This window comes from Notechis scutatus, chromosome Z (assembly GCF_049901735.1).
Source record: "Notechis scutatus isolate UNSWTSFEM ecotype Mainland chromosome Z, rNotScu1.2, whole genome shotgun sequence".
Taxonomy (NCBI): domain Eukaryota; kingdom Metazoa; phylum Chordata; class Lepidosauria; order Squamata; family Elapidae; genus Notechis; species Notechis scutatus.
This window is the reverse complement of record NC_142025.1, coordinates 122,988,337-123,000,836: the sequence shown is the minus strand read 5'-3', so window position 1 is coordinate 123,000,836 and position 12,500 is coordinate 122,988,337. Positions and strand designations below refer to the sequence as shown.

Sequence of the window (12,500 nt, the reverse complement as noted above, 5' to 3'; positions counted from 1 at the left end):
AATGGACTCCAACTCCCAGAATCCCCCAGTTGTTTTGCTTTAAAGTGGATGGACTCCAACCCCAGAATCCCCTCAGTTGTTTTGCTTTAAAGTGAATGGACTCCAACTCCCAGAATCCCTCAATTGTTTTGCTTTTAGTGAATGGACTCCAACTCCCAGAATCCCTCAGTTGTTTTGCTTTAAAGTGAATGGACTCCAACTCCCAGAATCTCCTCAGTTGTTTTGCTTTAAAGTGGATGGACTCCAACTCCCAGAATCCCCTCAGTTGTTTTGCTTTAAAGTGAATGGACTCCAACTCCCAGAATCCCCCAGTTGTTTTGCTTTAAAGTGGATGGACTCCAACTCCCAGAATCCCCTCAGTTGTTTTGCTTTAAAGTGAATGGACTCCAACTCCCAGAATCCCTCAGTTGTTTTGCTTTAAAGTGAATGGACTCCAACTCCCAGAATCCCTCAGTTGTTTTGCTTTAAAGTGAATGGACTCCAACTCCCAGAATCCCCCCAGTTGTTTTGCTTTAAAGTGAATGGACTCCAACTCCCAGAATCCCTCAGTTGTTTTGCTTTAAAGTGAATGGACTTCAACTCCCAGAATCCCCTCAGTTGTTTTGCTTTAAAGTGAATGGACTCCAACTCCCAGAATCCCCTCAGTTGTTTTGCTTTAAAGTGATGGACTCCAACTCCCAGAATCCCCTTTGTTTTCCTTTAAAGTGGATGGACTCCAACTCCCAGAATCCCCTCAGTTGTTTTGAAAGTGGATGGACTCCAACTCCCAGAATCCCCTCAGTTGTTTTGCTTTAAAGTGAATGGACTCCAACTCCCAGAATCCCCTCAGTTGTTTTGCTTTAAAGTGGATGGACTCCAACTCCCAGAATCCCTCAGTTGTTTTGCTTTAAAGTGGATGGACTCCAACTCCCAGAATCCCTCAGTTGTTTTGCTTTATAGTGAATGGACTCCAACTCCCAGAATCCCCTCAGTTGTTTTGCTTTAAAGTGGATGACTCCAACTCCAGAATCCCCAGTTGTTTTCTTTAAAGTGAGACTCCAACTCCCAGAATCCCCAGTTGTTTTGCTTTAAAGTGAATGGACTCCAACTCCCAGAACTCCAACCCAGAATCCTCCAGTTGTTTTGCTTTAAAGTGAATGGACTTCAACTCCCAGAATCCCCTCAGTTGTTTTGCTTTAAAGTGGATGGACTCCAACTCCCAGAATCCCTCCAGTTGTTTTGCTTTAAAGTGAATGGACTCCAACTCCCAGAATCCCCTCAGTTGTTTTGCTTTAAAGTGAATGGACTCCAACTCCCAGAATCCCCTCAGTTGTTTTGCTTTAAAGTGAATGGACTCCAACTCCCAGAATCCCCCAGTTGTCCAACTCCCAGAATCCCTCAGTTGTCTTCCTTTAAAGTGAATGGACTCAACTCCCAGAATCCCCTCAGTTGTTTTCCTTTAAAGTGAATGGACTCCAACTCCCAGAATCCCCAGTTGTTTTCTTTAAAGTGGATGGACTCCAACTCCCAGAATCCCCAGTTTTTGCTTTAAAGTGAATGGACTCCAACTCCCAGAATCCCCTCTTTCAAGTGAATGGACTCCAACTCCAAGAATCCCTCAGTTGTTTAGCTTTAAAGTGAATGGACTCCAACTCCCAGAATTCTGCAGCCACCCCTTGATGGACATAGAGACCGGAGTGAAGGAAAGTCACCCAGAAAAAGGATTAACCAGCGGGACCATTTTTATTGTCTTTCCTTCCGTTTTTTTCTTCTTCTCTCTCTCTCTCTTTTTAATATATAAATACCCTCCCTCGAATTCCCCAGCATAAATAATTTTTGCAAAGCAGTTTCCTCTTGCTAAACACTAGACAACCTTGTCAAATATTTAAATCGGGGGGGGGGGGGGGTGGGGGTTGGGGAGGGGGGTCTTTGAGCACCCCCCCCTCCAACTGGATTCCTCCTCGGGCCCCACCTTGGTGCCGTATCGTTCGAGGAGGAGGGGAATCTTTGCTTGTTTCTTTTCGATTTTATTTCATATTTTTAATTCACGTCACTCCTGTGTTGTCTGTCAATCCTCCTTTTGCAAAACTGGATTCACGCCAGCGTCTGAAACTGGTCCAGCCAAGTGTTTGGGACGCTAACCGTGTTAAAACGGGTGGCATTCTTATTCTTATGATGATGATTTTGGGGAACCGAGCCACAATTGGAAGCAGAAATGGGACACTTAAGTCGAAAGGGCGCTTAACGGGGAGAGAGAGGGGCGAGGGGAGAGAGGACCAATCCTAAAGCGACCCCAGAGCCATTGGAAGGGGGAGAGAGAGAGGGTGTGGGGGAAAGTACCTTCCGAGAGGTGGGTCAAAATCCTCGCACGCCGGACAATGGGTTTCCGGCTGCGGAGTACGGAGACCTCAACGCAAAGCAGGACCATCCGGACATTGTCCGGGAAAGAGTGGCGGGATTCAAATGGTTTAAACTACCACCGGTTCGGGGTGGGGGGGTTCGCCTAATGCTGGCTTGCACCTTTCCGCACACCTGGCAGCGCCGATCAGCTGAGAGGATAAAGAAGAGAAGAGCGTGGGGGCGGCAGGTGGGAGGCCGTGGTGGGACTCAAATATTTGGACCACCGGTCCAGCGGGCGCGGCTTGGTGGGGCGCGCTTCACCTGGCATGCAGGCAGCTGTGCTACGAGCTGCCGCGGGCCGCGATTCTGCGCCGCGCCACCAATTCAGAGGATCAAAAGGTGAGATGGGAACCCGGGCGAGGCGGGGATGGCCAAACAGCAGAGGGGTGGAGAGAAAACTGGTCCGGTTTCTGCTGCCCGTCACATGCTATCGGCTTGGCAGAACCGGGCCGAACCGGCTAAATTCCCACCCCGGTTCTCCGCCCGAATCATTTCTTCCAACAAACCGTTCACCAAAACCGGCTCAAGTAAGTTAAAACAACCGGATCTCCCTAACCGCTGCAAATCGGCGGAATCCAACCACACTGCGCTTTTTCTCTTCCTTTGCGTCTCAGCTGATCGTCGGCTCTTTTAACAACCGGTTGGCCCAAACCGCTCCAAAACCTATAGGATACCGCTACTGCTGGGGGAAGCTTAAGGAGGCCTTGAAGAGATGGGACAGCCACTTGTGTGAAGCCAAATTAAACAACCGGATCTCCGCAACCGCTGCGAACCGGTTGAATCCCACCACGGGGAGGGCTGATCCTTGCGCATTTCGCTTCCCTTTGCGTCTCCGCTCCTGCTCGAACAGAGGGGGTTGGGCTAGATGACTTCCCAGGTCCCTGATTCTGAGGCCCAGCCTGGGTGGCACAGGGAACAAAATTTAGCATGGCGGCCACCCACCGCCGCAGCAAGGGGCGGAGAGATGGTAGACCGGAGCGTGGCACGAACCGGGAAAGGCGGTTGGAACGATGGAAGACTGGTTTGCCGACGAACAACGCCAAATGCCGAGGCGGGCTGACTAAAAGACTGGCTGGCTCCCTCTTTTTGGGGGACAAGGCAAGGCGGGGCTTGGAGAAGCGGGCGTTCCCACCCGGGTCCAGGCGAGGGTCCGAACGTAGAACGGGGAGTTTGGCACAAGTTTAAACCATGGTCTACCCTGTGTTTGACCTGCTTAGGAACCCTGCAATTCCCGACTCTTCCAGAACCCAAAAGAAGGATCCAATCATTATTATTATTATTATTTTTGTCGTGCCTCGAACGCCGTTTCTCAAAAGTTTGGCGAACTTTTAAAGAAGGGGGTAGACTTCCAACTCCCCAGAATTCTGGCTGGGGGGGAATTCAGGAAGTTGGAAGTCCGCCCCTCCGTAAAAGTTCGTCGAACTTTGGAGCGACGCCGCTCTCGAATTCGAAACACAAAACTTCCTGCCGAGGACCGAGACTTCATTCTACTCCCTTCCGTGTGCTTCGACGACCGCAAAAACCCTCACTGCCTCGTTTAACAACCGCTGCAAACTCCTCCCACCCACCCCCACCCTTAAAAATCAGATCAAATCCCAAGCAGTCCTGATTTCCGTTCAAACTTTCCGCTCTTTTTGGTGGGAGGTCGGAGGGGAGAATCGGCGGTTTTCGGCAAACCAGGTAAGTAAAAAATGGAAAAAGACGCGGCACATTTTGCCGTTCTCCAGCCAACAAGCGTTGGTCCGCCTGCACTGTCCCCCTCTAAAAGGGAAGTGTGTGTGTGTGTGTGTGTGTATGTGTGTGTGTTGTTATTTATCTCCAACAGCTTGGTCCTCCCCCCAATTCTCTTTTCCACCGATTTTGAGAGTTTGGAAAAAGCTGCTTTCGGATTCCGTCGCAGGGCTCGAAACGGCGGTTGGGCTCGAACTGGAAGAGGGATAACTTTTAAGGAGAAGAGCGGCCCGTCTCGGAGCACAGGAAGTCCTCGAGTCACAACGGTCTGTTTAGAAACCGCTCGCCAAGTTATCACAGAGCTGGGTGTGGGGAGTAAGTGACCGTTTTTTCACCCTTACGACGGTTGCGGAGTTCCTCGCGGTCAACATTCGGGTGCTGACTCTTTCTTTATGACCGTGTCCCGGGGGTTGACGGCATCCCCTTTTGGCGACCGTCAGAACGAGCAAAGTCCGCGGGGGGAAAGCCAGCTTCGCTGAACAACCCCCAATTGGCAACTGGATCAACCTCACGGATTCCCTTAACGCCGGGGGTCAGGAAAGGTCGTAAAAACGAGGCAAGATTAAGCGAACCCCCCGTCTCGCTTCGCGAGGGAAAGGTGGTGCTCAGTTGGCGTCGGAACGCCGAGGACTACTTGGAAAAGACTGACTCGGGAACGATTCCTCCGCTCTTATCCATAGCTTTCTTTCTTTCTTTCTTTCTTTCTTTCTTTCTTTCTTTCTTTCTTTCTTTCTTTCTTTCTTTCTTTCTTTCTTTCTTTCTTTCTTTCTCTCTCTTCCTTCCTTCCTTCCCTTTTTTCTCTTTCTCCGAGTTCTCGCAGACGAGTCTTGAGATCCGCAAGGCTCCGAAAACGGAAGGATTTTGCAGGCCTTGAACGACGGGAGGGGGTGGTGGACACGAGGCACCTCCAAAATTGGCGCTTCCCTCTTTCGTTTTCAAAGGTGGAAGAAACCCAACCGGGGAGGGGAGGGGAAAGGAATACAGTGGACCCCCCTGCCCCGCCAGCCGCTTTTTGGCCCAGGAGAAGAGGGACTCCTTTAGCCCCACATGTAGGACCCCTCCGCAGCCCTTGCCCTAACCCCTCCCCACCACGAGACCGGTCGAAAACGGTCCTACAGCACCGGTCGCTCGACGGGGTACTTCCGCCGGGCTGCCGCTATGCCCGCCTCTGGCGCCCGCTGGCGTGGAGCGGGGGCTTCTTCCCCCCGCCGTGAAAGAAAAGTCGCCCCGGATGTCCTTCCGGCTGCCCTGTGGGGTGGGGTCAGCTCCCTTCCGAGTCTGCGTCTCGCTTCCCCCAAGGAGGAGTTCCGGCCGCCAGCCGGTCTCGACCGGCTCAAAGGCACCCGTTCTCGGGCTCAGCCCCTTGCCCTTCCTCAAATGGCCGTGTCCCAGAGCACCGTCTGCTGTCGGCGGCAGGGCGGCGTGCCCGACTTGCGGCTCTCCGTGCTCCTCCGCCAGCTAGGCAGGATGGGCATGCTCTCCTGCTTGCAGAGGCTTCGCTCCGGGCGGTGCCGGGCCTTGATCTCTTTGCAGACGCACCGCTTGCGCTCGATCACCTCCAGCAGCTTCCCGTCCCGCTGGCGCGAGCTCTGGAGCGCCTCGGCGGGAGGGAGCGGGGCGTAGGGCAGGGCCTGCGGGAGAGAGGAGCGGGGAGAGGGGTTTCAGGAGACCCGGCTTGGCGCACGCCGGCGCGGACCCCCGCGTGGGCCTTTCGCGCCCTGCCGGGCTTCAGAGGCGGAGACGTCGGGGATCGAGGGGGGCTTCTCTCGCGGGAGGGGAATCTCCGCCGGCGGGCGGGAAGCCTGCGGGCACCTCCCACCCCTGAAACCCGCTCGGCCAGCCAAAGCCCTTTGCAGAAACAAAGGGGAGGGGTCTACGCGGACGGGCCGACCCGAGAACCTGGTCCTTCCGTCTTGGCTCTGTCGGGCCCCTGCTTGGGGACCAAGGGCCTTCCCCCAAATTGCCGGTCATCGGTCAGCATCTCCCTCAGCTGAGGGTGGCGGGCAGAGCAGAGGAGGAGGAGGAGGAAGAGGGGGAGGAAGAGGTAGAAGAGGAGGAAGAGGAGAAGAGGAGGAGGAGGAAAAGAGGAGGAGGAGGAAGAGGAGGAGGAGGAAGAGGTAGAAGAGGAGGAAGAGGAGAAGAGGAGGAGGAGGAAAAGAGGAGGAGGAGGAGGAAGAGGAGGAGGAGGAGAGAGGAGGAGGAAGAGGAGAAGAGGAGGAAGAGGAGAAGAGGAGGAGGAGGAGAGGGAGGAGGAGGAAGAAGAGGAGGAGGAGGAAAAGGAGGAGGAGGAGGAGGAAGAGGAGGAGGAGGAGAGGAGGAAGAGAAGAGGAAGAGGAGGAGGAAGAGGAGGAGAGGAGGAGGAGGAGGAGGAGGAGGAGGAGGGAGGAGGAGGAAGAGGTAGAAGAGGAGGAAGAGGAGAAGAGGAGGAAGAGGTAGAAGAGGAGGAAGAGGAGAAGAGGAGGAGGAGGAGAGGAGGAGGAGGAAGAAGAGGAGGAGGAGGAAAAGGAGGAGGAGGAGGAGGAAGAGGAGGAAGGGAGGAGGAGGAGAGGAGGAAGAGGAAGAGGAAGAGGAGGAGGAAGAGGAGGAGAGGAGGAGGAGGAGGAGGAGAGGAGGAGGAGGAGAGGAGGAGGAAGAGGAGAAGAGGAGGAAGAGGAGAAGAGGAGGAAGAGGAGGAGGAGGAGGAGGAAGAGGTATAGGAGAAGGAAGAGGAGAAGAGGAGGAGGAAGAGGAAAAGAAGGAGGAGGAGGAGGAAGAGGAGGAAGAGGAGGAGGAGAGGAGGAGGAAGAGAAGAGGAAGAGGTGGAGAAAGAGGAGAAGAGGAGGAGGAGGAAGAGGTAGAGGAGGAGGAAGAGGTAGAGGAGGAGGAGGAGGAGGAGGAGGAGGAAGAGGAGAAGAGGAAGAAGAGGAGAAGGAGGAAGAGGTATAGGAGAAGGAAGAGAAGAGGAGGAGGAGGAGGAAGAGGTAGAGGAGGAGGAAGAGGTAGAGGAGGAGGAAGAGGAGGAGAGGAGGAGGAGGAGGAGGAGGAGGAGAGGAGGAGAAGAAGAGGAGGAGGAAGAGGAGGAGGAGGAGGAGAAGAAGAGGAGGAGGAGGAGGAAGAGGAGGAGAGGAGGAGGAAGAGGTATAGGAGGAGGAAGAGGAGAAGAGGAGGAGGAGGAAGAGGAGGAGGAGGAAAGGAGGAGGAAGAGGTAGGAGGAGGAAGAGGAGAAGAGGAGGAGGAGGAGAAGAGGAGGAGGAGGAGGAAAAGGAGGAGGAGGAGGAGGAGGAGGAGGAGGAGGAGGAGGAGGAGGAGAACTATGGAGTCCCTGTTGTTTTCAGACATTGCTTTCCTTGCAGACGTTTCGTGACCCAACTAGGGAACAACATCAATGTTCCATGATGTTCACCAATTATCATTTATACTAACAATGTTCGCTAGTTGAGTAACGTCTGCAAAAACCCCAAGGTCGGAGAGCCCCAACCCTTTAATTTCCTCCTCCTCCTCCTCCTCCTCCTCCTCCTCCTCCTCCTCCTCCTCCTCCTCCTCCTCCTCCTCCTCCTCCTCCTCCTCCTCCTCCTCCCCTTCTAGCACTGACGATATAACCTAGTTGGGTCCAGAGACGTCTGCAAGGACACCTCCCAACTCAAGAGCGCCCCCAAGGACCTCCTCACTCTTCCTTTTCCACATCGGATGTCCCGCTTTTCGATATCGTTTCCCTCCCTGAGATAATAACCTACGTCCTGTGAGTATTTTCCCTCCCTCTTTAAGTATCTGTGGAGTTTACACACACACACACACACACACACACACACACACACACACACGATGGCTTGTCCAACTTGTCCAACTTCATCTCTTCCTAAATGGCTTCGCCTCGTCCGAGTCGTCGTCGTTGGCGGCGCCGCCTTGCGACGGAGCCCCCGGGTCCCCGGAAAAATGTCCTCCGCCATCGCGATGTAGACCGGCTCGTCCTCCTCGACGTCGGAGCCCTTGGCTTGGCATCGTGGGACGCGGCCCGGCCGTAGCGGTCCCAGGGACCCCCTCCTGCTACCCCTCCCTCCCCTGCCCTCCCCCTTACCTACCGAGCTGCCTGCGTCCCTGGAGTGGCTACACAGCCTCTGCGTGTTGGTCACGGCCTGTCGGACGCCGGGAGGTGGAGGCCGAGCGGCCCAGGAGGTAGCTGCCAGTGAAATCTGGGTGGTGGGTGGGAGGAAAACACTTGTAAGTCCTCCTCCCTCTCCAAACTCAGCCGACTCTCCCCTCCCGCCCGTAAGGTTACAACGCTGGAGCAGGAAGGAAGGATCTCACTCCCGCCTAAAGCCGGATTCTTCTCACAGTTTGCTGGGTTGAGTAAAGAGAGAGTAACTACCAGGTGTATGTGTGTGTGTGTGTGTGTGTGTGTGTGTGTGACCCTTCCCACTGGCCAAGAAGGAAGCCCCCCACCCCCTTTCTCTCCGTGCCTCACACTCACCTCCGTTGCGGTGACAGGCCGGAAAGGTCTGGCAAGGGATCGGCAAGTTGGTCCTGCCGCCGGACATCTTGGCAGCCAGGCACTCCAGGGCGGGCGCACGGACCGGGATGCCGGATTGCGGGTGGCTGGGCGCGGCTTTCTCCTCCTTCTCCGGCTTGGGCGGAGCGCCGTCGCCGCCCCTCCCACGCCGAGGAGCAGTCGGGAGCTCTGCAAAAGGGCGGGAAAGGATCTTAGCAGGCCAAGTTCCTTGCGCTGCTCCTGCGTCCGCCTCACAGCTTTTTCGGCCTGTCGGAGGCTCGACGGAAGCCTCTTCAGGATTTGCCGGACGAAAAATAGGCCGCTTTATCACCGGTATTTCCGGAAATACCGGAAGTGACAAAAACAGGCCCATTTTTCGCCTACAAACCCTGCCGAAGCTACCCTCGAGCCTCCGACAGAGGCTCCGCCGAAAAATAGGCCCGTTTGGTCACTTCGGTCTTTCCGGAAATACCGAAGTGACAAAAACAGGCCCATTTTTCGACCTACAAACCCTGCCGGTTACCCTCGAGCCTCCGACAGAGGCTCCGCTGAAAAATAGGCCCGTTTGGTCACTTCGGTATTTCCGGAAATACCGGAAGTGACAAAACAGGCCCATTTTTCGGCCTACAAACCCTGCCGAGCTACCCTCGAGCCTCCGACAGAGGCTCCCAAAAATAGGCCCGTTTGGTCACTTCGGTCTTTCCGGAAATACCGGAAGTGACAAAAACAGGCCCATTTTTCGCCTGCAAAGCCTGCCGAAGCTACCCTCGAGCCTCCGACAGAGGCTCCGCCGAAAAATAGGCCCGTTTGGTCACTTCAGGTCTTTCCGGAAATACCGGAAGTGACAAAAACAGGCCCATTTCTCGGCCTGCAAAGCCTGCCGAGGCTACCCTCGAGCCTCCGACAGAGGCTCCGCTGAAAAATAGGCCCGTTTGGTCACTTCGGGTCTTTCCGGAAATACCGGAAGTGACAAAAACAGGCCCATTTTTCGGCCTGCAAACCCTGCCGAAGCTGCCCTCGAGCCTCCGACAGAGGCTCTGCCGAAAAATAGGCCGTTTGGTCACTTCTGGTATTTCCGGAAATACCAGAAGTGACAAAAACAGGCCCATTTTTTCGCCTGCAAAGCCTGCCGAAGCTACCCTCGAGCCTCCGACAGAGGCTCCGCCGAAAATAGGCCCGTTTGGTCACTTCGGTCTTTCCGGAAATACCGGAAGTGACAAAAACAGGCCCATTTTTCGGCCTGCAAAGCCTGCCGAAGCTACCCTCGAGCCTCCGACAGAAGCTCCGCCGAAAAATAGGCCTGTTTTGTCACTGGGTATTTCTGGAAATACCGGAAGTGACAAAACAGGCCCATTTTTCGCCTACAAACCCTGCTGAAGCTACCCTCGAGCCTCCGACAGAGGCTCCGCCAAAAATAGGCCTGTTTGGTCACTTTGGGTATTTCCGGAAATACGGAAGTGACAAAACGGGCCCATTTTTCGACCTGCAAACCCTGCTGAAGCTACCCTCGAGCCTCCGACAGAGGCTCCGCCGAAAATAGGCCGGTTTTGTCACTTCAGGTATTTCCGAAATACCGAAAGTGACCACCATTTTTCGCCTGCAAAGCCTGCCGAGCTACCTCGAGCCTCCGACAGAGGCTCCGCCGAAAAATAGGCCCGTTTGGTCACTTCCGGTATTTCTGGAAATACCGGAAGTGACAAAACAGGCCCATTTTTCGCCTACAAACCCTGCCGAGCTACCCTCGAGCCTCCGACAGAGGCTCCGCAAAAAATAGGCCCGTTTGGTCACTTCGGTATTTCCGAAATACCGGAAGTGACAAAAGGGCCCATTTTTCGCCTGCAAACCCTGCTGAAGCTACCCTCGAGCCTCCGACAGAGGCTCCGCCGAAATAGGCCGGTTTTGTCACTTCAGGTATTTCCGAAATACCGAAAGTGACCACCATTTTTCGGCCTGCAAAGCCTGCCGAAGCTACCCTCGAGCCTCCGACAGAGGCTCCGCCGAAAAATAGGCCCGTTTTGTCACTTCCCCGCCCTGAATCCGGCCTGCCGGACACGCCGTATCCTTCCTCCGCCCCCACCCGCCCCGGGACCCTCGCCCACCCTTACTGTCGGTCTCCTTCCCCTTCCGGAGGCCAGCCCTCCTGTGCAGCATCCAGCCAAAGGCCTCTTCCTCCCGGCCGGCCGGCCGCTCTCATCCCCGCCACCACCTGGTGGATGCTGGCAAAGGTCCGGTCCCGCAGCTGGATCTTGACGGCCGAGGAAGCCTTGGGTCCCAGGCTCTTGATGCTCTCGTAAGCCGGGGCGCTTCAGCCCGCGCAGGGCGCCGGATAAGTCCAGACCATACCCAGCGGCGGCGGCTCGGGCAACGGGCAGATCCGCTGTCCCGCCGGCCATCCGGCACGGGGGAAGGCCGGCTGCACAGCAGGCCCTGCAGCACCGAGATCTCTTCGGCTTTGGCCTCTGAGGGCGCCGTGTGAGTCGTCACCTTGACCGCCGAGTAGACCATGGTGTACGAGACGGAGGGCTTGTCCTTCCCGGCAAGCCGGAAGGGGCGAAAGCCACCGGCGGAGCAGGTTTGGCGGTGGGACAGATCATGCTGTGAGATACGGGCAAATCCTTGTCCGGCTTGCTCTGTCCGGCCGGCTGGGGAGGCAACGGCGTCGAGTGGCTACGAGCCCGACCGGAAGGCGCCAAGGCCGGATTGTCGGCCCCGCCTCGCTGCTGGTGGTGGCTGGGCACCTGCGGGGTCATGGGGGCCGAGGGCATCCTTGGCATGGCACAGAACGGGTAGTTTGGAGCCGTCCGGGCCTCCCTTGTAGCCCTTCTTGCCCTGCGGGAAAGCCAGCAACGGGGCGCGGTGCTGCAAAAGGTTGGGGAACGGGGCAGGGATGTCACACGGGGAGGTTTTACTGCCAGGCGCCATCTTGGCGCCCTCCTTCTTGGCCGGCCGGTGCCCGGGAGAGGCCAAGCCCCCGTTGGGACGAGCCTCCGCCGATTCCTCGGCCAGCGGATACTTCATCTCTTCGTAAATGGCTTCGCTCTCGTCGGAGTCGTCGTCGTTCGCGGCGACGCCTTGCGACGGCGGCCCGGGTCCCCGGAAAATGTCCCCCACCATCTCGATGTAAACCGGCTCGTCTTCCTCGACGTCGGAGCCTTTGGCTTGGCCGTGGGACGCGGAGCGGCCGTAGCGCTGCAGGGCGGGGCCTCCCGGAGCGGGTCCTGGGAGGCGCCCGGAGTAGGCCTCGTCGAAGGAGACGGAGAGGTGCGTGTTGGGGCTGCGTTTGGGTTTCTGCGGAGGCACCTTGCGGGCGGCTTCTTGGCTCGGCGGACCGGCCTTCGGGCACCCTGGCGGAGAAAAGGGAGGTAGAGGATGGGAGAAAGGCCCCCCCGTGCCCACCCACAGCCGGGAAGCGGGGACGATTCTCTCTTTAGACGACCGTTATCTCAGAACTGGAAGGGACCTCGGGGGTCATCCAGTCCAACCCCCTTCGGCCCTCAAATCTTGGAAGGCTGCTCTCCTGTCTCCCCTGGTCCTTTTGTTCCTTCAAATCAGATGATGAGTTGGAAGGGACCTTGGAGGTCATCTAGTCCAACCCCTCTGCCCTCAAATATTGGAAGGCTGCTCTCCTGTCTCCCCGGTCCTTTTCTTCCTTAAAATCAGATGAAAGTCAGATGAACAGAGTCGGAAGGGACCTTGGAGGTCATCTAGTCCAACCCCTCTGCCCTCAAATACTGGAAGGCTGCTCTCCTGCCTCCCTGGTCCTTTTGTTCCTTAAAATCAGATGAAAGTCAGATGAACAGAGTCGGAAGGGACCTTGGAGGTCATCTAGTCCAACCCCCTCGGCCCTCAAATCTTGGAAGGCTGCTCTCCTGTCTCCCCTGGTCCTTTTGTTCCTTAAAATCAGATGAAAGTCAGATGAGCAGAG

General features: G+C 56.2%; 1 protein-coding gene across 1 annotated transcript in view; it reads right to left on the bottom strand.

Moving 5' to 3' along the window:
- Nucleotides 1-2,005: 2,005 nt before the first annotated feature.
- Nucleotides 2,006-12,500, bottom strand: part of NYAP1 (neuronal tyrosine phosphorylated phosphoinositide-3-kinase adaptor 1) — a 45,437-nt gene continuing 34,942 nt past the window's right edge. The window contains 9 exon segments of the mRNA XM_087947413.1: nucleotides 2,006-5,741; nucleotides 8,169-8,234; nucleotides 8,236-8,279; nucleotides 8,558-8,764; nucleotides 10,681-10,753; nucleotides 10,755-10,957; nucleotides 10,960-11,106; nucleotides 11,109-11,338; nucleotides 11,340-11,919. Of these exon segments, the coding sequence (XP_087803539.1) occupies nucleotides 5,484-5,741; nucleotides 8,169-8,234; nucleotides 8,236-8,279; nucleotides 8,558-8,764; nucleotides 10,681-10,753; nucleotides 10,755-10,957; nucleotides 10,960-11,106; nucleotides 11,109-11,338; nucleotides 11,340-11,919 (1,808 nt within the window). The 3' untranslated portion in view covers nucleotides 2,006-5,483.